General features: G+C 38.9%; 2 protein-coding genes across 2 annotated transcripts; one reads left to right on the top strand and one right to left on the bottom strand.

Moving 5' to 3' along the window:
* Positions 1-567: 567 nt before the first annotated feature.
* LOC145491287 (DNA damage-binding protein 1-like) lies at positions 568-24,056 on the top strand. Its single transcript, XM_081470455.1, has 30 exons — positions 568-944; positions 1,969-2,079; positions 2,301-2,449; positions 2,737-2,812; positions 3,041-3,155; positions 4,392-4,489; positions 4,861-5,019; positions 5,243-5,326; positions 5,419-5,535; positions 6,228-6,333; positions 6,978-7,056; positions 8,602-8,710; positions 9,142-9,194; positions 9,707-9,832; positions 10,363-10,412; positions 12,681-12,794; positions 14,421-14,528; positions 15,041-15,201; positions 15,988-16,034; positions 16,565-16,660; positions 17,038-17,303; positions 17,598-17,786; positions 18,313-18,407; positions 18,950-19,054; positions 19,457-19,522; positions 19,791-19,986; positions 20,759-20,842; positions 21,475-21,577; positions 22,432-22,555; positions 23,083-24,056. The coding sequence occupies exons 1-30, from the start codon at positions 735-737 to the stop codon at positions 23,164-23,166; spliced, it is 3,480 nt and encodes a 1,159-aa protein (XP_081326581.1). The 5' UTR covers positions 568-734; the 3' UTR covers positions 23,167-24,056.
* On the bottom strand, positions 23,828-26,361 carry LOC145491290 (uncharacterized). The gene is made up of 2 exons (XM_081470457.1): positions 26,307-26,361; positions 23,828-25,056 (listed from the first exon to the last, which is right to left on the bottom strand). Exons 1-2 carry the CDS (start codon positions 26,359-26,361, stop codon positions 24,761-24,763), a joined length of 351 nt encoding a protein of 116 aa, XP_081326583.1. The 3' UTR covers positions 23,828-24,760.

The raw sequence follows: 26,361 nt of genomic DNA, 5'->3' as shown, positions 1-26,361 counted from the left end.
CCGCAGTTCAAATATATGATCTTTCATGTATTCACTTGCATTCGTCACCATCTACGCGTATATTACGAACTCACAATGTGGCCATCTCCCAGTTGGCTTGATAGCTCAGTTGGTAGAGCACTGCACCGGTATCGCAGAGGTCATGGGTTTGAATTCCCGACGTACAGGCCTGAATTTTTTTTCAGGCTTCAATTTGTCTTTTTTTTTTAATTTCGAAGTCGTGGTATGATACGTGAATTTGCTTATCTATGTATTTCCTCATGGCTTGCAAAACATACATTAACATCTGGTACTTTGGTCTCTTCCCTCTTTGATTTGCTAGCTCAGAGGCAAAATACTTTAATTTCAGTGGAACACTTCTTTTGAGAGTAGTAACAACTGTAATATTTCAGCCTTAATTCTAGAAGGTCGCTTTACCTTTTACAAACCCATGCCCTTACCCTGTCGTTTTAGTCCCCCCACGCCGTGTTACGGTCAATGCCTTTTATTATCAGATGGCTTTATAGCGCGTTCATGGTGGGTTGCACATGTACAGTACAAAGTTTTACAAAGTTGGGCCAGCGACGTGACAGTTTACATACATAACGTAACTAATGTTCCGGGAAAGATCGCTGGTTGATTGCTTATTCGTGGGGTAATTTTCGCGCTCGAGAGCTCGAGTGTCCGGTCGACTCGCTCCGGCGCCATTACTGCTAACAAAAAGGTCTGTGTGGCTTTACTCCTACAGGCAGAACATGGCTCACAACTATGTAGTGACGGCACACAAGCCAACAGCCGTCAATGCAGCAGTGGTTGGCAATTTTACAGCAGCTGACGACCTGAATTTGATCATTGCCAAGAACACGCGGCTTGAAATTCATGTTGTAACTCCGGAGGGACTGCGACCCCATCTCGACATCGGAATATATGGACGAATTTCTGTCATGGAGCTCTTTAGACCGGCGGTGAGTTTCGCGATAATACATACGGACTCCAAAGCATGTGAATTTGTTTTCCTTTTTCATTGTGCACCGTGGGTTGTTGAGAAAGTTGTTTACATTTGGACGCCTCAATCATTATGTGATCGATTAATTTAGAGAAAGTTGTTCATGTGCACGTGAAATTGAAGAGGCCATTATTTGTTGTGGTATCTGTAACACCCGCTTCTTAGCTTAAAAGCTTCCTCGCTGCTTAATTCTTAGGGATAGTTATATCCGTAAATTTTCTCAAGCAAGTTGAGCACTATTTGAAGCCTAGGAAATTTCTAATTTAGCTTAACCCCCTGAAACCTTCGTGAGGAAATACGGTTCCAGTAATCCCGCTATTGACCGGTATTCACTGAAGAATAGACTTGATCTTTTTAGATATTTTGCTATTTCATTTTCGAACACACATGTTCAAATGCAATCGTAATGAGCTTTGGTTGGTTGCAAATGTTTCGAACATGTGCTACAAATGTACTTGAGATTCGAAGCAGTTCCCTCGAGATTTAATAAATCCTTGCAAGTGATGGCAAGTGAAAGTTGGCCCTAATCCCCAGGGACAAGAGATGATTACTGTATGCATGTATGTACTGGTACATTGTATCTCGCATGGGAGAAAATGGGGCAAAATAATATGGCAAGTTGGAGAGCAAGAGCTTGGAACGGAACGTAATGCAACAATTCTTGTCAATTAAATTGGTGATTTATGAGTTATAATTTATTGCTTTCAGCCTGGGTGGGTATATGGGGTCAAAGGGGCGAGTACGTATGGGAAGGAGGAAATTTGCGATGTTCTGTTTGCCAATTATGTACACTAGCTCAGAATTTTTGTATGATTCCTGTTTCTTTGACTTGGTCTTTTCAGTACTCCTAGTGAACTTGCAGCCTTTTCTGCAAGGACTGCTCATAGTATGCTGTTACTTACATACTAGTATTTATTCACACATTCAAGATTGTTTTCTAGTTACACATGTACCAAATAAATTAATGTTTTGTTTTGTTTTAGAATGAACCCCAGGACCTCTTATTTATTTTGACTGCAAGGTACAGGGTATTCATTCTTAGTTACAAACCGGAGACTGGTGATGTTGTTACCAGGGCTTGTGGAGATGTCCAGGTAAATGTCGTGTGAGCTACTATGCATTTATAACCCATCTCTGTGTGTTATTTTCTAAATGTAAATTATATACATTTGTACCTTAAACAATCCTTACCTACATGTGTTTAATCAGGGACATAACTTTTGAGGTAAGTGATGTGATATTATTTTAGCAAATTTCCTGTGAAGATAGACTGGGTCACCTAAAAGTCCAATGTATTTGTTTGTTTTCTTGTTAGGATCGAATTGGCAGGCCATCAGACACAGGCTTGATTGGTATTATAGATCCACAGTGCCGTATGATCGGTCTCAGACTTTATGATGGACTGTTTAAAGTTATTCCTTTGGAGCTGGATTCAAACAAAGAACTCAAAGCATTTAACATAAGGTAAGGGCAGTAGATTAATTTTTTACCTTGAGCAATCTATTGCGCGCTAAATTATGGCATTGTACACACTGCATATTACATGCACATTTATAATGGTGTGACTGATAATTTTTTTTATGAAAGGTTTCAGAGTGCAAAGAAAACAAACACCAACTTTTATCATAGTTTTATTTGAACCTCTCTCTCTTGGCCTAAAATTATACAAAAAAGAAGCATTAATTGAGCTGGACATTGTTCATTGATGTCCAGTTTTATGTCCATTTTGATGGTAATTTCTTTTTTGTCAGACTTGAAGAGCTTCATGTGATTGACATTGCATTCCTTCATGGCTGCCAAGTCCCTACAATTGTTTTTATTTATCAGGTATGTAGAGAAAAGCTAGGATAATTAGGTTACATTATGGTAATTGACTGCAGTGCATGTGTATAGTCTTCACTTGATTAGTTGATGGTCTATACATCTTGCTTTGATTCTCAGTCCTTACTTCAAACCAGAGTTATATTGCAGTTTAGCAGAAGGTATATAAAAGAAACGTTCCCCACTACTTCGCTATATTCCCTGAGTCCTCAAGGACTATACTCTTTTTCATAGGATCCTCATGGTCGCCATGTCAAAACATATGAGATTATACTCAGAGATAAAGAGTTCAACAGAGGTCCTTGGAAACAAGACAATGTGGAGGTGGAGGCATCAAGAGTTATTGCAGGTAATAATTGCTTGCTGTATCAGTTTCAGTTTTCAGTTTTTTATTATCGCACACTATTTACAGAAAAAACAACTTAACGTAAGATGGTTTACAGTGATATAGGAAAAATAAATACAGATAGAAATTAACTAGAAGAAACAATATTTAATTGTGTAGTGACCAAAGTAGCCAATGAGCTTTCGAGTTGGTCACTGTCATGTAGATATAAGTTGGCGTTGGTTGCATGCTAAGTTAATTTAAATTAATATTTACATTAAAGACGATATTATTATCATAAAAGAAGAAAGACATACATAAATGCAAGCTAAAATAAAGGAAAAACAATGTTCTGAATATTGTACAGTAGTATCTTACAGTTGAACTATGGTCAGTTTTGAGTAGTCAGTAAGAACCTCTTATACCACTTTTTGAAGAGCATGTATGGCATGTATCCACACTTGTATGAATATGTACTCTTCTATGCACAAGTCAAACTAAATCTGTTGGGGTGTAGCAAGTGATCTTAGGGGTTGATTGTGAGGTTTGTTCCAGACGAAGTGAAATGCAGTTTTGTTCACTGAGCAATCTTTTGAAAAATTATTTACGTGGAAAGCTCTTTGTTGTCTCATCTCAGAACTTGAATCACTCAACTTGACACTCGAAGCTCGTGACTCTAAACTTGAAGTTCACTGCTTGAGACTCAATACTTGTAGTATTTGAGTTTTGACGATCAAGGTTGACTTGAGATGTACAGTGACACCAGTCAATCACCTCCTGAAGCCTCCTACATGTATGAGGCAAGGAGGTCAAATAGGAAAAAAAATACTTTTTTAAAAGTGTCATGGTATTTAGCACCGCTGTGCTAATTGACAGCACTATAGATAAATAAACAAATCTAATTGTAAATAGATCTGAAAACTGGTTGGAGACTGACCAGTGGGCTATTTACAAGATTTGGAGGAGTTGAGTTTGGGACCACCAAACACTACTCTGTTTAGTGGCAAGGGGGCTGTTTGAACCCAGGACCTCCGAATTACAAATCCAACTCCCTGGCCACCTCCACTAGGAATTGCTTTTGGTGAATAGTTAAGAGCTTGTAATTGTCACTGCTTTTCTACTTACATGCTGGTGTGTGGGTTCTTGACTTGATACCGTTCTCTTATCTGCCAGAAAGGTGATTTTCAACCGTAATGATTTCTTTTCCCCATGCATGAAAAGAGATATCAATGATCTTATGTACACTATGATGATGTTCAGTTCCAGAACCATTAGGTGGGGCTCTCATTATTGGACAAGAGTCAATAACGTACCATAAAGGAGCTAATTATCACGCTATCGCTCCTCCTGCTCTGAAGGTAAACAAGCTGTTACATCCTAAGCTATAAATGCACTTAGATTCTTTCAGTGATTGGGTCATTTTAACTGTTTATTTGTCAGGTTGCACAATTAAACAGTTTGCCGATACTGATTAATACTCTGAGGGAGAGGGAGTGGTGAAAAGGTAGTAATTCATTGGGAGGGTATAGTGTATTACCAACGAACTCAACACAGTATGTCACTAGCCAGGGCTGGAACTTATAGTAGTCTCCTTTATCCAGAGCTTGATCCCACCATAATTATAAATAACAGTTATAGCACCACTTGTTCCACCTTCAGTGTTGGCCATGTACATCAAGCATAAAATAAATACAATATTTGGAACACCATTTCGTTATGAACATTGCAGCAAAGCACCATCACGTGCTACGGGAAGATCGATGCTAATGGCTCACGGTATCTCTTGGGTGACATGAATGGCCGTCTCTTCATGTTACTTCTTGAGAAGCAAGAGCTAATGGATGGAAGCATTGAAGTCAAAGATCTCAAACTGGAACTTCTAGGAGAGGTAGAGTACACAAGAATGACACTTTAATGTATCTAGACTTGTAATTTATCTTGTGGTACACTCATTGCAGATAAAAATGGCTTTGTGATGAAAGATTATTTTGTTATTTCTCCTAATACTAAACATGTAAGGATTGTACATCTAACTTCACATTTGCTGTATAGTTCCTAATTAAAATCAGCATAGTTTTCTGTGCTTTAAAAAATATTTTTGTTCAATTTAGACATCAACCGCACACTGCCTTACATACTTGGACAACGGAGTGGTTTTCATTGGTTCTGCTCTGGGAGACTCACAGTTAGTTAAGGTACATTGTTATATATTACATGTCACACGGTTTGATTGATTAACAGCTCGGGTTGATTCTACTTCCGACAATTGTTCATTGTTTTTTATCAGCTCAACACAGAGACAAATGACGATGGTTCACATGTTCATGTGATGGAAACATTTACAAACCTAGGTCCTATTGTTGATATGGTAGTGGTAGATTTAGAAAGACAAGGTCAGGGGCAGGTAGGTGTGACTTCCATGTTTTAAAAGCCAATTATTAAATGTACTTCTGCCATAAATCTGTAGACTCTTTACTGGTTATCATGTTTATGTAAATTATTAAATTTCCATCCCAACTTAGCAAATGTAAACCACATTCACATACATGTATGACTGCAGCTTTTCAAAATCATGTGGCTCTCAAGTTCAAAACCCAATAATACAGTACAACATTCAGTGAACCTGGGAAAAAGAAACAAACAAAACAGTTCAAAATCTACACATAAACTTATGAGACCTTTTAAACCAGCCATTAGAGTGAACGTCTATTTTTCTTAGAGGTCTACTAAGATGATTGATACCTGTGGGAAATGCTGCCACTGGTTGAGAATTAGATTTTAGAGTTAAAAGATGATGGAATGATACATTGCATGTGTGGATAGAGGAACTCAGAAAATGTTTTTCAGAGTTTACCGATGGGATTCATGACTTACACGATTGTACTTTGAGAGTTAAAATGATAATGAAAAGTACGGTACAACTGTTAGTGAGTACAGCAAGTACATGTTCGGTCCTCGTTTCATGCATGGATTGGAAAATTAATCCACAAAATACACCTGCAACTGTTCTTTACTTGCTTACTTTCTTTCATGTACATGTGTAACAATTTGAGGGGAAACAGAGTTTGATCTCTATTTTTAAATTAACATTAACAGCTTGTGACATGTTCTGGTTCGCTCAAGGAAGGTTCATTAAGAATAATAAGAAATGGAATTGGTATTCATGAACATGCCACAATATCAGATCTGGTTGGCATAATGGGTAAGGTTATTACTCTACTGTTGTTGTGTATCTAATCACAAATGGAATTTAGTTCATTTACATGTGTATAACATTAATGTTCAAGACACGTATAAAATGATTTAATTTTACAAGAAACACTACTTGCATAATTACTATGCACGTACCTTTTTATGTAATAGGGTACATGTACTTAGGTTAAGTCTCCATACGAGCCAAGTGGCTGATCAGGCTGGAGCTTATCCATCTTTCTGTAGCAAGAAGCAACTAGGAATATGCTAGTCTATCGCAGGGTTACCCCTACCATTAAATTTGCCGGTACCCATTTATACATCTGGGTGGAGAGAGGCACTGTGAGAGTAAAGTGTCTTGCCCAAGAATGCTGACTGCTCAATCTGGAGTCAAGTGCACTAACCACTAACTACTGTATGAGGCCAACTTGCATCCACAATACTTTTTGTACATGTACTGTCAAGTAATTTTAAGTCATGATGTACGTATTATATATTTTAATGGGTTTCATGAACTGTGAGTAATTCTGTTCAATGTACTTTGAACATATAAATTCTACAATGATTAGTAAGATGAATGCGGTATTCACTTTCAAAAATGTTCTTGTTTGATACTATATTATTAATTTTTGTTTGCCATACTAACACTGCTAGGCATTTGGCCCTTAAGATTACAAAAGACAGTGAAGAATTTTGACGATGCATTGCTGCTTTCCTTTGTTGGGCAGAGCAGGTATTTGGTTGAAGTAATTTGTTATAAGTTAAACTGCACATGTACATAATTATATCATCAAAAATTCAGTAAACATACACATATTCCCATGATATAAATTTTGGATCTTTACATGGTAAAAATTAACACATGTTATGTATTACATTGTTAAATAAGCTAATAAAAACAACAAGTTCTATCTTTACATATTACCTGAACCAAAATATGTTCATGGAAACCACCTCATTTGGAGGCTAATTGCTCTGTTATAAAGGTTTTCTTTTCACGTGCCTGTCTTGGTTTGGTACATGTAGTAAGTGCTGCTGTGTACATAGCTAAATGTACATCGTAGTAACAGGCAAACCAAGGTACTTGCCTCGCTCATTTTTTTGTGCTTGTTGTTTATAGTCATTATAAACACCCTAAATACCCAGGGAGAATTTAACCATGCACATTTCCTCAGTCATAATTTTTTTCTGGCTATAGCCTTGGTAAGCACTAGATTATTCAAGGAATGTCACTCCATTTCAAATTTTTTGAACTCCACTTTCTTGCCAACTCAAAGAGTACTAACCTGGAGATTGTATACTTTTGTTTACAATACCCAGGTTATGTAACCTTTGTTTATGGAAAAAAAAAGAAATCTTCTCTTTACCATTTTTTGTTGCAAATAGAGGACATACATGTAATGTAGATTTAGCTAAGCCTGAAAGCAAATCTCCTGATGGCAATAATTAACCATTAAGGAAAAAGAGGATTTGTTTTTCTTGGTTCAGAAACTCAAAAAATGATCAATATTTGTGAGCATGTAATTGTGCAGCATGTGGTTTCACTATAATTAATTTTTTTACAGTCAAACTATACCCAATAAACATACCCAAGAATGTATGCAAGGAATATGTCGGAAGAAAAGTCGACAACGCTCCAGGGGTTAATTTGTGCCGAAGTTTTGCCTTTGCACGTACACCCTCCTTCTCCCCCAGAGTAATAACCTAGCTTGAGCCCCGCAATCCAATTAAAAACCAATACCTGGTCTGTGGTCAACTTCAAAAAACATGCGACCTCGATAGGCTCTAAACCTGAGCATGTGATATGGTCACACGATACTGGTCAGCAAATACCTTGTTTTGGCAGCTGCCAATTAATCATAACAAGGATGTCCAATATTCAAGTTGTACCTATGGTAATGGTGCTACTCTCTTATTTTTTAAAGGAGCTCTGTCACGGTATTTTGAGTTATTTTGGCCACATACAACTAAACTTTTCAATATGCGCAAACCGTTACTGTGCTCCTTTAAGGCATTTGGTATATAGATGTACGTACGTACGGACATACAGACAGTAACACGACAACCCAAATTTTTTAGATCAATGGGTTACCAAATTTCTTAAGGTATGGGGCTCCACTCATGCCCCTTCTGCAGGCAGGAGCTTGGCTAGTATTGCTTTAGATAGCCAGAACGTCACATAAGAAGTTAAGTAAAGACATCTCGTTGAGACACAATTTATTATATGAAGGCGATTAGTTAATGTAATACTTCAGTGATTTTCTGATTTTCTTTACAGAATATTAGCTCTTACTGGAGAAGAAGTTGAAGAAACAGAAATCCCTGGGTTTGACGATAACCAACAGACATACTTTTGTGGAAATGTAACTGGTGACCAAATCATCCAGGTGCATGACTGACTCTAAGTCTACATAACAATAATATTGTTAGGATGGTAAAAAAGGCTGAGCATAAAACAAAATATATAAATTGAGGTCCAAATGGGTCCGTGGGCTGCATTGGACAGAGTGGTTATTGTGTCAAGGTGTCTACATTTCAGACATGCATCATTCAGGCATGGACCCTTTTCAGGGCTAAGTTTTAAATTTTGTGTGTGTGTACACTGCAAAGAAAAACAAAGTAACATAAACATGCATGACTTGCACAGGGAAAATAAAGTGCTCACAGGAAATCACTTGTAAAGTGAAGCCTGCCTTCATCCTTTTTTTGGACTAAGAGTGCCAGGGTGACAATCATCTGCATCCCTCCCAGACATCTAGCATTGTTTGACTACCTTCATTGTCTCATGCAATGAACTTTGATGACATCTGTTTTGCAGGTTACTACATCATCTGTACGGCTTGTGAGTTGTGAGACAAGAGAACTTGTTGGGTGAGTTTCAAGGGCATGTACCACACACAAGCATGAAAAAGTTTATGTGCAATACATGTAAATGAATATACAGTACAGGGCTTGAAAAGTGTTGTGGACATCTGGAACAAGTAGATTTTCCTGCCAGCAAAGACCTTTTTATTCTCACTTGCTGGATGGGTAAGGGCAGAGGCACGTTGTCTTTCAACTTAATCAAAAAGAGTAATCTAAGACTTGCTCGGGGCAAGCAAAATTTGAAAGCTACATGTACTTGTCTGAAAGGCAAACTGGAATTCAAGTGTTTTTTCTCCAACCCTATGATATTGATTCCTATGAGTTAGATATCCAAATGAATATCAGCTATTTTACTATTGCCAAATTGTATGAAATAAAATAATGTGCTTCACATAATTTAGTTTTTACCCTCACTGACCGCATGGCTGACACAGTGAAATACTTTCCTTATGGCTTGTTTGCTGTACAATACAAACTGACTGATGATGGTTTGTTAAATAATTGAATGTATTCCGCAGTGAATGGCGACATCCTACTGGTAAGAACATCAGTGTCTGTGCGTGCAACTCTGAACAACTTGTGGTGGCAGTGGGCTGTGAGCTGTATTATCTGGAAATAGTGGTTGGCAAAATAAATCTTATCAGGTGATTCAAACACTTGTACATCAGTTTATAATTTCCACCGATAGATTGAGCTGAAATCACTGCTTTTTGTTTGTGCACAGTAATGTCATAGTAATAATTTTACATGTAAGTGCTGTTGATCTGGTGTGAAGTCTACAGTAGGCATGCAAGAGTTTTAAACACACTTGTGCATTTTCAAGGCACTTTTCTGGCCAAGCATTGGTTAATGAAAGATTTTTACTTACATGACATATATCAGTACATTGTGTCTACCAATATTATTTAAACCATTGCTCTCTTGTACAATGTTTCAAAAAATGATGTTTTGAATATTATTAGTGTGACTATGTTTCAGTTGGATAGTGAAATTGCTTTCTAATGCAAAAGCAAGGTAGTTTCTATCTGTTTGTTTTCCTTTGTTCCTTGTTGTTGTTTTTTTTTGTTTTATTTTTTTTTTTTAATCAGTCGCACCACTGTACTAGTTTCTGAAATAGACGTGTCATAAGTTTACACAGGGCTTGACTTATTTTTATAATTATTTTTCGCTTTAGCCAAAGCACACTGGAACATGAAGTTGCCTGTCTGGATATCACACCAACTTGTAAGACTTCACTGTCACTGTGTTTTTTTAATGTCCAGTTTGCATGCTATATGGCTCAAATAGCAGTTTCATATACAGTTACTGTGATGGTGATAAATAATATCCTTGGCATTTGACAACGGTGAACCCTTAATTTTATACTTGCTGAACTAAGCCATTCAACTTGTCCAGAAATTTAAGAATCTTCTGTCTATAATTCAAGAACAACGTGCCTGAATGATCCGCAAAGATCAGCTAAGCAAAGTGCATAAAGGGATATTTAAAACCACAAACGCTTTGCAAAACACCAATGACTTGCCTCACAGGTCACATGTTCCAGAAAGGGGGAAACTGCTGACTGCATTTAATCAACATTAACTTTGCCTAAATATAATTTCACTTCACTTCACTTAGCTTCTTTGTGCCTCGTGGCACATAAGGCCTCCACAGAATGCCTCCAATTTTCTCTGTTGGCTGCAGCAGCTCTTGCCTCATCCCATGTACGCCATCCTGCGCTGTTCCTCTCTCTCTCAACTGTTCTTCGCCAGGTGGTCTTAGGCCTTCATCTCTTCCTTTTTCCTTCAGGTGTCCATGATAGGGCTATGTTGGTATGGCTGTTTCTGTTTTGTCGTAGGACATGCCCTATCATCTTCCATCTTCTCCTCTTAACCTCTTCACTAAGGAACTTCGTCTCTGCCTTCTCAAGGAGCTCTCTAGTGGTAACGTGATCTTGCCATTTTATTTTGAGAATCCTCCTGAGGCATATTATTATTATTACCGAAACCAGAAGCAGAAATATAATTTAGCCACATAAAAAAGACTCAAGTTAGTTTTATAGCCACAAAAGCTCTATGAAACGCAAATGGCTCACGCCACAGGTCACCTACTCCAGAAAGGGGAAAACTGCCAGTTGCATTTGCAATTTCCAATTGTAGTCTCATATAAAGAAGCATGTCACAGTAGTTTTTATAAAAGTGTTGACTGAACGTTTTGCATTTTTACATGCCATTATTTTGAGTTGCACTGTACTCAATCCCTTCTGGACAATAATTGGTTATTATTATATGGCTTTGGCTTGTGACTGATATAACGCGTGCTCTGATTGGCTAAGAGCGAGATCTGAGTGGTCATTATGCTGGCGTAATGCCCACGAGCCGATTACGGATTATGCAAATTAGGAAGAGCCCGGCACGGAAAATTCAAGCGCATTGAAACGATGAAAGCCGATTAAAAACAGTAAGAGAAGTAAATTTCATTCCGAGTAGCTAAAAGTTTAAGGATTTTTCCTTAATAAAATTTATATAGAAGTCGTTTTTGACTTACCGGTAACCTTGGTGGGCACTGGTGAAAAACAATCAAAGTTTACCGAGTCTGGTAAAGCTAAAATCACTAAGTGAAAAACACCATCGGCAGATCTGTCATGCATCCTGAGCAGAACACCACGAGGAAACTTATAAGTTATCACCTTAGTCACAACAATTACTGAAATATTGAACTCCATTTCAGTTGTCATCAAATAGTTTCCCTCGCTTCAACACAAGCAAGTGTAAGTGAGCTTCCAGGATCATCAGATGTAAACAATCGGGCGGTTTCTGTCGGTGGCAGTGTTTCTGATACCTGCGGGAAGTTTTAGACGCTCACAAGGCTTGAAAAGTTCATTCATAAGTCCCAGAATGAAGAAGGCCAAGATATGTTGTTGAAAGCGAATGCGAAGATCGAGTTATTCTGAGCAGTGCATTCTGAAGCATTAGTATTTTCTTTCACCGAAAGACTTTCTGTCTTTTCTTTGTGCGTTGACGTTTCGCCACAAAAGTTGGAAAAACTCTATCATCAAGTTGTGGCTCCACGATACTAAAATACCTTTTTGAGGGCTGTGACAATCATTTTTCCCGTAAAGAAATACAGTAGTGAAGTTCACTGACCGTGTAGTTTTGCCCTGGGTTTGAGACGATGAATGAATCGGTAAACGCGCGCATCGCCAGATGTAAATTGACGACTTCCGCTCTAATAAATTTTTTTTCTTTAATTCGTGAGCCATATAATAAACAACTTAATAACCTAGACCGTTCGGTTGTTACGGGAAAATCTCAAACTGAGGTCTTGCCGTATTGACTGAGCGATAGCGAGGTCAATACGGCAAGACCTCAGTTTGAGATTTTCCCGTAATGACCTCACTCTCGGTTATTAAGTAGTTATTACACAGATATAACATTGTACTGATGATAACTGATGATTATCCCTTGTGCCCCATTGTACCACTGCATCATTACATAATTTTGTTTGTAACAGATGAGTGTGACACCAGAGCTGACTTAGTAGCTGTAGGCTTATGGACTGATATTTCTGTGAGAGTGCTGAAATTACCCAGCTGTGAACAACTGTTCGTTGAAATGCTGGGGGGAGGTCAGTTTCCGAGTGTACAGGTCGACATTCTTGATTATTTGCATGGAATTAGCCTGCAGTGCAGCTGTTATTTTAGAATGGAATGGTTGATAAACCAGGTCTTCACTGTCACCATCTTGGATTGTAATTGGATGCTTGACCAGTAGAGGGTTGGTGAAGTGGGGGGGGGGGGGGGGGGGCGGGGCGGAGTGGGGCACTTCATGCCTAGTCCCTTGGCAAATTTTTCCTTGCCCCTATCCTCTACAGTTACCAAATCTAAGATGGTGGCCTAATACGAAAATGTACACTTGAGTGCTCAAAATACACCTGCACTGTAGGCAAGCCTCATTTATAAATTTTTTCTGGCTACAGCCCTGGTAAGCACTGGATTATTCAATGAATGTCACACCATTTCATAATTTTGCCAACTCAAAGTGTACTAACCTGGAGATTGTATACTTTTGTTTACAATACCCAGGTTATGTACGCTTTGTTTATGGAAAAAAAACAACAAATCTTCTCTTTACCTCTTTTTTTTTTTTTTTACAAAAAGAGGACATACATGTAATATATAGATTTAGCCAAGCCTAAGAGTAAAGCTCCTGATTGCAATAATTCACCATAAACTTCAAGAAAAAGAGGATTTGTCACTTTTCTTACATCACAAAGTCAAAACATGAACAAATGTGAGCATTTAATTGCTCAGCGTGTGGTTTCACTATTTTTCTAGTTAAATTGTAACAAACTATAATAAGTGTACCCAAGATTGTAGATACTACGTACACAACATATGTCAGGGACTTTCTAAGAGACGATTGTGCAAGGAAGATGTCGGAAGAAAAGTCAAAAACGTGCCAGGGGTTAATTTGTGCCGAAATTTTGCCTTTGCGCATGCTCCCTCCTTCCCCAGAGTAATAACCTGGCTTTAGCCCACAATGCAATCATTAACCAGTACCTGGTCAGTGGTCAACTTCAAAAAACACATGACCCTGATGAGCTCTGACCCTAAGCCTACAATATGGTCATGTGATACCGGTCAGTGGATGCCTTGTTTTGACAGCTGTTAAAATTAACCATAACAGGGATTTATTTTTACTTCCCTTGCCCCCAACCTCCCCCTTGCCCATTTTTTCTTCTTTATGCTTACTCCCTCAGCAAATTTTTCTTCGTCCCAATCCTCCACAGTTACCAAATCTAAGATGGCGAGCTGATACGAAAATATACACTTGTGCCCTCAAAATACGTCTGCACTGCAAACATGGAATAGTGGAAAGGAATTTTATTATCTATCTCTACTGTGTTGTAAACCTGTGATGCTGGATCAGAGTATTTTGTGACACACTTTACTTCACAATCTGAATGCATGTAAAGACTTTTAATTTTATAAGAGTAAAATTATTTTGTAGTATCTTATCTTAGTTTATAGACTGAATCTTTCAGAATAATAGTTTTGTTGAAATTAAAGGTAATTAGTGGGACGTTCATTGAAATATAGCACAAGTTTCAAATTGCAATGATTAGCACTTTCACCAAAACTTAATTGCTATCAAGTAAAAGTGTTACCCTTCAGGAAAAATTGCAGACTCACCTCTGGTTTCTAACTACCACATTATTTTAGTCAGGTTAATAAAAATGTATATCTTTCAGAAATAATTCCTCGTTCTATACTGAAGACATCCTTTGAAGGCATTCACTACCTGCTGTGTGCGCTGGGAGATGGAACCTTGTTTTATTTCACAATGGATCCAAACACTGGTACATGTACATTTGTAAAATATGATTGTACCTTCTTTACAATCAGAAAAGTTGTCACCAACAGTTCTTTTTGTGTTTCTCATACTGCGGTGTTACATGTAGTTAACACTTACACATAGATAGCATTTGGAGAATATTAAATTTAATGAAAGAATTGTTAAATGTTTGTGACAAAATAGTTTGTGGAAAGTCTGACGCGGCGAGCTCAAAGTCTCGTTTGCATTAGGCCATTTTCGAGTTACTTTCTGCCTCTGTTTCAAAACGAGTCTTCATGCAAAAACCTCTCAGATGAAAATTAGTTTGATTTGTATGAAAGTGAACCTGCAGGCAGAGAACATTTTCATATGAATGGCTTGCATGAAGATTCATTTTGACACTTGGGCAAAAGGCAACTCGCAAATGGCCAATTCAAGATGTTAGCAGTCTGGCCTTCTATCGCAGAAAGATTCCCGACTGCACGTCCACGAGTTCACTTATACAATAAAAGAATATTAAATTTGTTTAAATTTCAGGATCCCTCTCTGAGAGGAAGAAAGTGACCCTTGGTACACAGCCTACTATGCTAAGAACGTTCAAGTCACTGGCTACAACAAATGTGTTCGCTTGTTCTGATCGGCCAACAGTGATCTACTCTAGCAACCATAAACTGGTGTTCTCCAATGTTAATCTCAAGGTAGATTTATGAGCCTTGTTACTAAACGAGAACTACATGTCCAACATCAGTATAAACACAAGAATTGTTGTTTTAGCACTTTGAAGACTCCTAAAATGGTTAAAGTTTGATAATAAAATTCGACAAGGTTTTGGACTTGGTGCATGGATTCAAACCTGTAAAAGAAGCAACAACAATAACAACAGTACTAAGAAAAGGCACACCTCTAGGTTTCATTGATCACGTGCAGTTGTCGTCAAATTCATCACCACATGACCAGAAGCGTGAAATGACCTGAAAAAAAAATTCAGCATTTTTTTCTGAGATGAAGAATACTTGCAGTCAACAATGTGCAATGGATATAGTCTCGCCGTTTACTCAGTAAAACACTAAAAGCACAGTTTCAGGACTGTTAGGAGAAAATGAAAGAAAAACATTTCAAATTAAGGGGAAAGTAAAAGATGTTGCTTCAAGGTTGTTGCGAGTTTTTTCAAATGAGTTTTTTTTTTGATAATGGTCACAAAACGTTTATCTTATTGAAGTCAGTGAAAGTTGTCTGTGCAAACTAAATTTAAGCAAAGTTAGTGCGTCCATTGGTTACTTTTAGGTTGATCAGTTTTATATTAAACTTTACCGTGAAATGGCCAGTAAAAATTCTTTGTGTTTGCAAAAAAGTCTTGCTTTATTCATGTTGCTGACTACAGCTGTACATTCAAGACATTAAAGCACAGTGTCCTTAGGCAAGTTGAAGTGTGAGAGGTATATGAAATCTAAAATTGTATCTGTTAATTTTGCTCTCCTCTACAGGAAGTGAACTACATGTGCCCACTGAACTCTGAAGGATTCCCAGACAGGTGAAGATTTACTGTTGTACAGTAAAATTACGTATTGCGTGCAGAGTGTACAACTAGTAACCATCACAGTAATGTTGTACATGATGATCATGTCAAACATCGTGTATAAACAAGGCCATCCCTAAATAAAATTTTTGTTTTCAGTTTGCACATTACCATTAACTATTCTGATTTAATTTAAATTACAACTGAAGAGTTGCCCATTATAATTTCATAATTTTTGCACGATTCTTGTCGTAAACACCAATGCTGATATTTGTGGGACTTACGTTACTGTTTCCATTGTCTGCTCTTTATGTTCTCCTTTGTTTGTTATCCTTTCAAATGGCCCAAAATGCTATCTTAACTTGGCCTAATTCTAAAGTGAATGAGATTTATTCTACTGCCTAGAACTGAGGGTTCCCAGAACACTCTGAGGGAAGAGCTCCATACAATTGGTTATTCTCATAGTGTAACCAGTTGTATGCATGGTCTGTGCTTGGGTGTCCTAGCATTTAACCAGTGATTTTTTTTCCTTTTCTGTGCCACAGTCTTGCAGTAGCCAGTGAAGGGGCGCTGACGATAGGAACAATTGATGAAATTCAAAAGCTTCACATTCGAACCGTTCCCTTGGGAGAGACACCAAGGTATAGTAGAGTTAGTTGTTACATGAAGTATCATTCTGCTCCTTTAGTGCTTAAAGCAGTTTTCCACTGAGTATCCTAAAGAGCAAAACCAAAGCAATCACCCTGGCCAATTACATTAACGAAAGACTTGAACAATTCAGTGAACCAATCAAAGATCGAAGGAAGTACATTTAACTGAAGCGAAGTGTGGGATCACGTGTGTGGGTGAGTCACGATTGGTTTTGATTATACTTGTCAGACTGGGTGAAAAAGTCGCGCAATGTTTTTTAAGTTAATTCTGTAGCATAGTAATGGAAAACTAGAGTAAATGCGAGTTGCTTCCAACACTGAAGTGAAAGCCGCGCAAAACCGCTAGAATACCGTGTTATTTTCTTCAGACGTATTGCATACCAAGACACCACGCAAACGTTTGGTGTGATTTCAATGCGTATCGAGGTCCTGGATCCGGCGACAAATACCACCCGACCCCTCCACCCCAGCGCCAGTACCGTGGCTCAGAACATCACGTCCAGTGTAACGGCTGCCATGCCGGGCACTTCCGCCGGAAGTTCAGCAGGAAACAGAGGCGCTGCCGACGGTATCACATTTGGTGATGAGGTGGAGAAAAGCAGTCTGTTGATCATTGATCAGCACACCTTTGAAGGTACGTAAAAACAACATCTACAGCAGGAATAACAACAACATCACTGCAACACCTATGTTGATTTGAAGCCGTCTCTATGTCCTCTTTGAAATTTAAATGGAAGCAAATTGTTGTAGTTTAGTGAAGGGAGTGAAGAAAAAAACGAACAGCCTCCTTTGAGGTTATCTTTATATGCTTTTGAAACGTTATTGGAAGTATGCTATTGAGTATTCTAGCTTAGTTAGCGCGGAATGAAGAAAAAAAGCACAACCACGAATAACTTGCTGACTGAATGAGATGTTTGGCTCTCTGCAGTGACCCACGCCCACGATCTTCAAGATCATGAGTGCGCCACGAGTCTAATATCGTGTACGTTAGGTGATCCAAACAGCTCTTACACCAGTGGAACATCTAACACCTACTACTGCGTTGGAACTGCATACGTCTTCCCTGAAGAAGCTGAACCTAAAACAGGACGGCTGGTCTTATTCCAGCTATTGGACGGTAATTAGGACATAAATAAAGTGATTTGCTAAAAACTTTAAAACTAAAAACTACTAGAGTCAAGTATTGCCTTTGTAGATATAGGGTAAAGACTAAATAAATCAGAACACAAATGGAAAATCGTGTAGTAGTCAGAAAGCGCGGGAAAATAGTGCATTGTTTTAGTCTTGCACCAGATTCAAAAATCAACAACAACAGGGTTCTGAACCTGTTATAGGCCTGAGCAAACGCGAAGTTATCAAAGTAAAGCGCAAACTGATAGCTATTACAGCAGGCATTTAACAAGACAATTCTTGACACGTTTTAAAGTTTTTTGTTAGGGGGTTTAACGAAAAAGTTCTCTTTAGATTATTTGCCAGTCGATAGTTAAGTTCTGAATTTGTGTTGTATTTACTTTGCGAATATCTTATTCGATGAGAGCGGTGTTTGGAATCACATGTGTTTCTTATCAAGATTGTACCATAGCAGGAATAAATTACAACGCCCTCTTTTCATCCCTGCTTTCTTCTGTTGTGAACGGTTTTAGGAAAACTTGTTCAAGTTGCTGAGAAAGAAGTGAAAGGAGCCGTGTACTCACTTGTGGAGTTCAATGGAAAAGTTCTGGCTGGTATTAACAGCACTGTAAGTTGATGGGAACACATTTTGTTTATAAGAGTAACAGAGGCTAAAATTAAATACAGGCAAGATATTGGCTTTTTCTGCTACATGCGGTAATTAAGAATATTTCTGCTTTTCATGTACAAGCCACGTGGAAATTTTCTTTTCAGAGTAACACGAATAGTACTCGGTGTCTTGTGCATGTATGTACTCCTTAGACAAGTTAAAACCCTGCAAACTGGGTGTTTTCGTTGAGATCGTGAGAAGTGAAGGAGTAAAATATGTTTAGAAAACAGTGTAGAGAATTCTCGATGCTTTTAATCGGTCAGGTACTCAATATTTGTGGTCCAGAGATTGGATAAACGGTTCAAATGGAGTGATAATGTTTCAACGCTCAATTCAAATCTCTGGTCGCAAATGGTTTATGAGTACTTTCAGTAAGATTATTCAAGCAGCGAATGAAATAGCATAAATTTAGACGTTGTTAGTTATACACTCGACTAATAAAAGACTAAAAACATCGTCTAGCAACAAAAAAAGTTAATTTAGTCGTTACTTTTCAACAGGTCAGTATATATGAGTGGACGCCGGATAAGGAGTTACGAATAGAGTGCAGCTTTTTGAATAACATCTTGGCCTTATATCTCAAGTCCAAAGGCGATTTTATATTGGTAAGTGGTGGTAAGTGTTTCCGTTGTGAGATGAATTCATTCATATTGGTCAAAGGCCACGCTCCGTAACTGACGTACATTGTTCCAAATGGTTGGGTAAAAGAATCTATGCTCTTGTTTCTGAACAAAGGAGCCAAGCCACGGACTGGTGAATGGAAAATTGCTTTGGTTTCCTCGCCTCTGTGATTACGCCGAAATTGATTTTGAATTCAAAAGCGGTAGTTCTGTTTCAAAAGGACAAATGGACGGACGGACGGACCGAAATTATCTTTGCTTTTTGTACCTCGTTCCTGACATAACCAAATACACAAATTAATTGAGCTGGTCTCAAAACAGTTCTTACTATTAGTGTGGAACTGGCTGGGAGAATTTATTTTAATAGTAAGGCATTTCCCTTTCCAGGTTGGTGACTTAATGAGATCCATGACCCTACTGGCCTACAAGTCAATGGAAGGAAGCTTAGAAGAGGTGAGTAGTTAATTTGTGTTTGCATAATTTATGTGATTTCGTCCATTATTTTCGCGGAGTCAATGTACGGGATTGTTCAATCTCGCGTCGAGAGCTCGCGTCCACCTTGACCAGCGGTAGCTTCGCATTTCCGGTAGGTACGTTATGTATGAGGACACACGTTTCCCGTCCGCTGATTAAGGATGTCGTGCGCTCTGGTTACGAGTTAAGGATAGTCGATAATTTTTGGTGGAGTTTACAAACGTTTTCTTTCGTTCATTCTTGTCAGATTGCACATGATTACAGCCCAAACTGGATGACAGCTGTGGAGATTCTTGATGACGATACTTTCCTGGGCGCAGAAAATTCGTTCAACCTCTTTACGTGTCAAAAAGACAGCGGCTCAGCGGCCGATGATGACAGATCTTATCTGCAAGAAGCTGGGCAGTTCCACCTGGGAGAGTTTGTTAACGTATTTAGACACGGTACGTGTACTTTTAGCCGCGCAACCAAGGTTGAGTGAACTGTTGCCTTTATTCTTCGTGTAGTACTCGCCAGAAAGAGTCGCAAGGCAATGCATTTTGCCAGGGTGCGTTGAATTGACCTTTAGGACTGCCGACCGGGCATAATAGCCGAATTCGTATTAGAGACGAAAATCCAACCATCTTAGATGGGAAACTCGTCTTAAGTAAGTAAGTAACTTTATTTCAACTCGGGTAGATGAGGCTGATTAGGCCCCTAGCAATACAGTCATGCTAATATGCCGAGAAAAATATAAATATCAAAAAAAAAAAAAGAAAAGAAAAAAACATACCTGATCAATTAATGACTACCATTCTAACTATATCAATAAACAAATGCGTCTTGAGACGCAAATCGCCTCTAATTTGAAGCCCTGTGGGTGAAGAACGGATTTCCCGTCTCGAATGTAACCGTCCATTTTCCTGACTAAAACGACAGAAAAATACGACAGAAAATTCATCTCAGACGGAAAGGTCTTGATTGGACAAGAAAAGCAGGATTGGTTTTCGTTTAAGTGCAACACAGGGAAGGGAAGAGACTGGAACTAGACATTTAGAGATAAAATGGTGACCTGGCCTCGCAATCATCCTCAGTAGTCTCTTACGTCTTTGACCGATTTACCTCTCTCCGATATATATTAGGTGGTATTCTGTCAGACGGAGTTCCGTCAACTTTAAGTCGCGGTGAAGGCGAAATAACTAGTTTCATTGTTGTTATTGTTTTTTTCTCTCTTAGGATCTCTAGTCATGGAACACCCTGGTGAAGCTTCTACGCCTTTTCAAGGCTGCATCCTTTTCGGCACCGTTAATGGCACAATTGGTGAGAGGTTTTCTTTTCATCTTCCTATAGATCTCACCTTCAGGTCGTTAAACCAGGAGTGCAAACGAATCTTGGAGTGTAACGTTCTTGTCCTTCCTCAGATTTCCATTTTTGAAATACGAGATTGTTGCTGACTTGTCAGATAGAAAATTCCAGATTATTAGCCTCGCTGGAGGAGACCACATGTATCTGTACCTGTACCTAACTTTTGTAACTAGGTGTCGCCGTGCATAAGGCCTGGAAGAGTCGGTATATGAGTTTTAAAATGGTTTGTATAATAAGTGCAAAGTTTTATTCGAAGTTCTCTTATTTTGCGATAATTCGTAGCTGAGGAGCTCTGGGGACAGGTTTATTGTTCCGAGCAATGGATTAAAGAATGACAAATAATTTCAGAATTTTTTTATGAAGAAAATTCATGACTTTAGTCAAGTCCATTTTAATAATAATAATTAGTGTCTCGGTTACTTTCTCCGAGGGAGAACCCTCTACTACTAGAGGACACCTACGTGAAGATAAATTACAAAACCTAATAATACCTATTACTGTATAGATTACAACCATTCTTATAGGTACAACTAAAGACAGTTTTAGGAGCTTTCTTATTAACGGTATATGTGTGGTTTAACACACAGGAATTGTCGCCCAGTTACCTAAAGAGCTAAGCGCCTTCTTGACGCAAGTCCAAGGGAAACTCAGTAAAGTTATTAAGAGTGTAGGAAAAATTGACCATGGATTATATCCTTTACATTTGTTTTCCGATTTTCTTTTTCTTCTTTATTTTAACCCAACATTTAGTCAAGAATGTTCAGTTCAGTAGAGCTGGTTTAATTAACGATACTAAAAACCAAACAACAAACAAACAAACAACAACCTAAAGAATCTAAGAAAGAATGACGTGTAAGAACGTTTTTCCTCCATATAGGCCTTATTCCCAAACTAGTCCCTCATTTTTAGATCACTCCCGGCATCTGAAAACTCAGGAGTGTATGGAAGTAGGCAGTTCTCTGCCGCGAATTTTACTCACATGGACTACTTAAACGGCTCTACACGCATTTTCACGAAACCATCCACGAAACGTGCGTGGTAACATCCGCGAGTGGACTGAATACCTAAAAATAGCTTGAGAGGGTCACGAGAATAGGGCCTAGATGAGAGATAAACTCACTTACTCTTCATCCTTTCTTGGTAGAATTCATTAACTAAATATTCTGACCAAGGACACATCCGGAGTTAGAAAGGTAAATTACCGATATAATTTCATGAGGAAGAATATTCCAGGTTTTCGCCACATTTGTCTTATTTAAAGGAGCACAGTCACGGCATTTTGAGTTATTTTGGCCACGTACAAAGTTACCTTTAAATTGAAGGAAACCTGAAAATAGTGGTTTACTAAGACAGAAAAACACAAAAGAGTTAAAAATAAACCATAAAGGAACAAGGATGGTTAAGGATGGAGAAGATTAAAATGGATTACAAGCGATGAACTTAAAACCTTAGGATAAACTTTTCAAGATGCTTAAACCGTGACGTGGCTCCTTTAATCTGTAACCTCTTCAGGTTAAATAATATCTTCCTTGACTTCTCTCCACCTGGCGCGCCTTTTCCAATGAACGGAGAACTGAGCCTGCGATCGGCTTCGTGGACGGAGATCTCATCGAAAGTTACCTAGACCTCCCGCGGGCAAAGATGGAAGAGGTGGCCGTGGGACTTCAAGTGAGTCTTGCGTTGTGTTGCTTCATTGAAATATTTGTTCTACTGTAAAATTCCAGTAAAATGTTTAGTCAAAACTAACAAATTGAGTTAAAGACGCTAGGGATCATGTCAGATATGTACGCGACTTTAGGCAGCTGCGAAATGAAGCCTGAAAAATAATTAGGCTTGAACGGGACTAGAACCCATGACCTCTGCGATACCGGTGCAGTGCTCTACCAACTGAGCTATCAAGCCAACTGGAAACTGGTAACGTTGTGAAAAGATTTAAAAAGTCTTTTGATGACGTAAATTTTCAATGGGTGTCTTTATACCTGATAAAGAAGACACTCTTGAACTTTCAGCTCTCAGCTCTATTCTAAAATAAAGTAAACAAGCAAATTGATTAGGTTCAGAGGCAAATGTTTAAAGTCGTTTCAAAACATCATCTCGGTAGAAAAAGCTCGCCGTGAATCTTCGTTTTAAGAGCATGGCTTTCGCGCTATCAGAGCACGAGTTTTGATGCTTGTTGGTGTTATTCTTGCCGATAGATTGATGATGGTAGTGGTATGAAGAAAGAGTGTACTGTCGAAGATCTGGTGAAAGTTGTTGAAGAATTAACGAGGATCCATTAATAGTGTGCTTCCCACCGCACGTAATTAAAACTTTACAGTCAATATAAATACTTTAGTTCCACTCGGCGGATGGTCTGTGTCATTGATGCCAGCGGCTGTAAGCGCCACCAATGGATACTTCATACAGGTCTATCGGAAGGCCTGATGAAGTGCTTTGTCATGGTCTTTGTACATGTATTTCATTGGAATTGTTTGCTGTGGATTTATGGTAAGGCTGCTTACAGCAGTGGTGCTGCGTTTTGTTGTGAAAACCAGGGATATTCAGCTCTGCGCGTTGAGATCACAGTCGTTAAAGTACTTGGTGTGAACGTCCCTGTTTTCGGTCCGACTTCCGCCTTCGTGACCTTAGTGACCGCGCGATTTCCGTTAGATAGGTTGCTAGGCAACCGAACGTTACGTGTTCTTATGGTGACGTCAGCTTGACAGCTTTCGCAGTGATCACGAACGCTATTTTTATGTTGAAGAACAGTATTGGAAACTCTTCGAAAGCAAGAACTTGCTCAAAAGTAGTTGCGTTGACATGTTAATGAAGCTCTTTTTTGCTTGTTAAAAACGGGCTATTCACACTGGCAACTTCTCTACAGGAAAAGCTCTTTAGTTGCGTGGTTTCCTCAGCTTAAAACCAGAGCAAAGCAAGAGATGCCTTTAGGGAAATTGTGGATTTTTAAGTGTCTTAATCTTGAACGTTTGGCTTCACGCTTTACCACTCTGATACAGTGACTATTTAGAGACAAGACTTCAATCATATGTTGTACCATATTGTTCTTTAAGAGCCAGGCTTATTTTTTCTTTTAAATGTAAGCAGATGTCTGTAAAATTGATTTGAATCAAGTAATTTATAACAAATATGTAAAATTCCTTATCTAATAAACTTCATCTTGTAAAGGAAACTGATCTTCGCGGTAGTGGAAGTGTTGCAGTATTACTCCATTTTCAGGACATAGAACTAAGTCAATGCGAGTGAACCAATCTTCTGTTTACTTAATTGTAGCGTACACACTTGAGGATAATAGAAACAGGTTCTGGGTTTGCACTGTTATTGCGCGCTATGCGAAGGGCATTTTCTTCATTGCGCTTTCTTTATTTGCAATCTCTGTTTTCTTTTTCAGAACAGTTTACTAGTACAGTGTTCTCTGATTTGAACCCGAGTAAATACCTGGCCTGGCCAGTAGACGACTGCGTGCTGGCCATGCGCCATCCTGCTACGTCTCAGATGCAACAGTTGCAATGATAAGGGACGGACAAAAATTTTTTTGTTTTTTTTGAGGGGCGGGGAGAAGGGAGTGGTGGAAATATTCTGGAGCATGAAATTTTTTCGCACCCCTAGGTTGTGCAATCTTGTGCAGAACGAATTCAAAGATGCTTTGCCTTTCAAGGATCAGTGTTCAGTTTTCTTTTGTTCTGTCATCTATTAACCACGCTTTTATTCTTGAATTAACCAAATGGTGTTCAGTCTCCTTCACGGCCTTGATTCCAGACGTCACGCGTCATGCAACACTTACACAAGACCGTTGCATGACGACCGACCTTCGTAATGGCTATCCAGTGCCCCAGTAAGCTTACACGAAATATCCCTACAAGTGACTCAGATGCTTTAAGAGTAATACAAGTACAAGCGCGTCCCATTCTTGATTTTGTACTGTTTAAGCGTAGAATTGATGAACCTGTATTCTGCTTTGGTGGCTGGATTGAATAACATGAGAGAATTCGAGCGGCTTCTACACGGGTAGTTTTCCTTGTGGAGGGCCATTTTTCTGGACCGGTGAAAGATCGTGCACAGTTGATCCACCAGGTACTTTATCGTGTCGGTGTCCTGAACACCTAAGGTCACGTGTTCCCTTGGTACCCAGTACTCTTTGCTCTCGGAACTGGCGTGTACTACAAGGAGCTCTGAGAATTAAAATCAACCGCGTTTATTAAACGCAAAATACTGATCCTTGTATTGAAGCCCCGAAAACCGTTTCCACGATGTTAAAGATGTTGTTTGGTGATAGACACTTTCGATATATTAAAATTCAGCTTGATAGTGAGGCCAAGAGGACAAAAACAAAAGAAATGAATAAACCTGGTCATTCAATTTCCTTTGTTTGTGTCCTCCAGGCCTCGCTGCCAAGCTGAATTTTAATATATCAAAAGTGGTCTATTCTTTAAAAGAAATCGTCCCGCGGTACAGTGAAGTTAAACAGCTTTAACTAATTTGTCGTGTTTAAACTGTGTTGCCTTCAAGCGCTGAGTCGTTCAACCAAAGATAAGATTGTTTTATCCAAGGATAAGATTGTTTTCCTAACTGAGGTGAGCAAAAAGCTGTCTGGAAGACGAATAAAAACTGTCGATGTTTCCCATGGCGTTACTTAATCTATTCCCATGAAAAGTCTGGTGAGTGTTGAAATGAATTACTGTTGTTACGGGAAAAGTTGATAGGGTACCTACTACCTGGAACGCTTGGTTTTATTTTGTACCAATTTATTAAGGACTAAGGACTGTTGTGATGTGTTATCAATATTGCTTCAGTAGCCATTGACATGTGTTGATTGATATGTGGTCATCAGTTTTCTACCTCTTTCAGGATGGCCAGAAATTCACGGGTGACAATATTGGCACTGTTATTTCTGTGTCAACATTTTACTGTGCAATTTAAGAATCTCGCCTTGTCAGACGTGGAGGAAAAGACCTTTAGTCTAAGCGTGGGTGCTCCATCAGATCACACCGCGTAACTCCGTTCCCCATAACATAAAGTGACTAGGAGTTATGGCCCTCCCCCCTCCCCGAACGGGATACTAGGCCATTGGAGAAAGGCACTGTGAGAGAACAGAGTCTTGCCCAAGAACTCAACACTGATTCTGGTTTAAAAAAGGTTGAGCCTGCATACGAGCCAAGTGGCTCATCAGGCCGGAGCTTATCCCGGTTTCTACTACTCCCCCCTGGATGAAATGCTAGTCCATCGCAGGGTTACCCTCTGCATTAAATTCTCTGGTGCCCATTTGTACACCTGGGTGGAGAGAGGCACTGTGAGAGTAAAGTGTCTTGCCCAAAAACTCAACACCTTATCTTGCACAGAGCTCAAATCCCGACTGCAAAACTCACTAAGGTCTTCTCAAACACTTCATTTCTTATTCTGAAACAATAAACTCGTTACTAACCTGCTGCCACCAGACGCCAAGCAAGCGATGCAATGAAAATTATAAACCCCAGCAT

Source organism: Orbicella franksi, chromosome 6 (assembly GCF_964199315.1).
Source record: "Orbicella franksi chromosome 6, jaOrbFran1.1, whole genome shotgun sequence".
Lineage (NCBI taxonomy): Eukaryota > Metazoa > Cnidaria > Anthozoa > Scleractinia > Merulinidae > Orbicella > Orbicella franksi.
Note: the sequence above shows the minus strand (reverse complement) of the source record. Positions and strands in the feature narration are given on the sequence as shown.

Bases quoted from the DNA above. Each gene is read 5' to 3' on its own strand.
- LOC145491287 (XM_081470455.1), top strand. From the start codon at position 735: ATGGCTCACAACTATGTAGTGACGGCACACAAGCCAACAGCCGTCAAT. The intron at 7,057-8,601 runs GTATTTGGTTGA...TTTTCTTTACAG, and splicing joins TCCTTTGTTGGGCAGAGCAG to AATATTAGCTCTTACTGGAG. The intron at 9,195-9,706 runs GTGAGTTTCAAG...TGTATTCCGCAG, and splicing joins GAGACAAGAGAACTTGTTGG to TGAATGGCGACATCCTACTG.
- LOC145491290 (XM_081470457.1), bottom strand. From the start codon at position 26,361: ATGCTGGGGTTTATAATTTTCATTGCATCGCTTGCTTGGCGTCTGGTG. The intron at 25,057-26,306 runs GTTAGTAACGAG...TTTAATTCTCAG, and splicing joins TTGGCGTCTGGTGGCAGCAG to AGCTCCTTGTAGTACACGCC.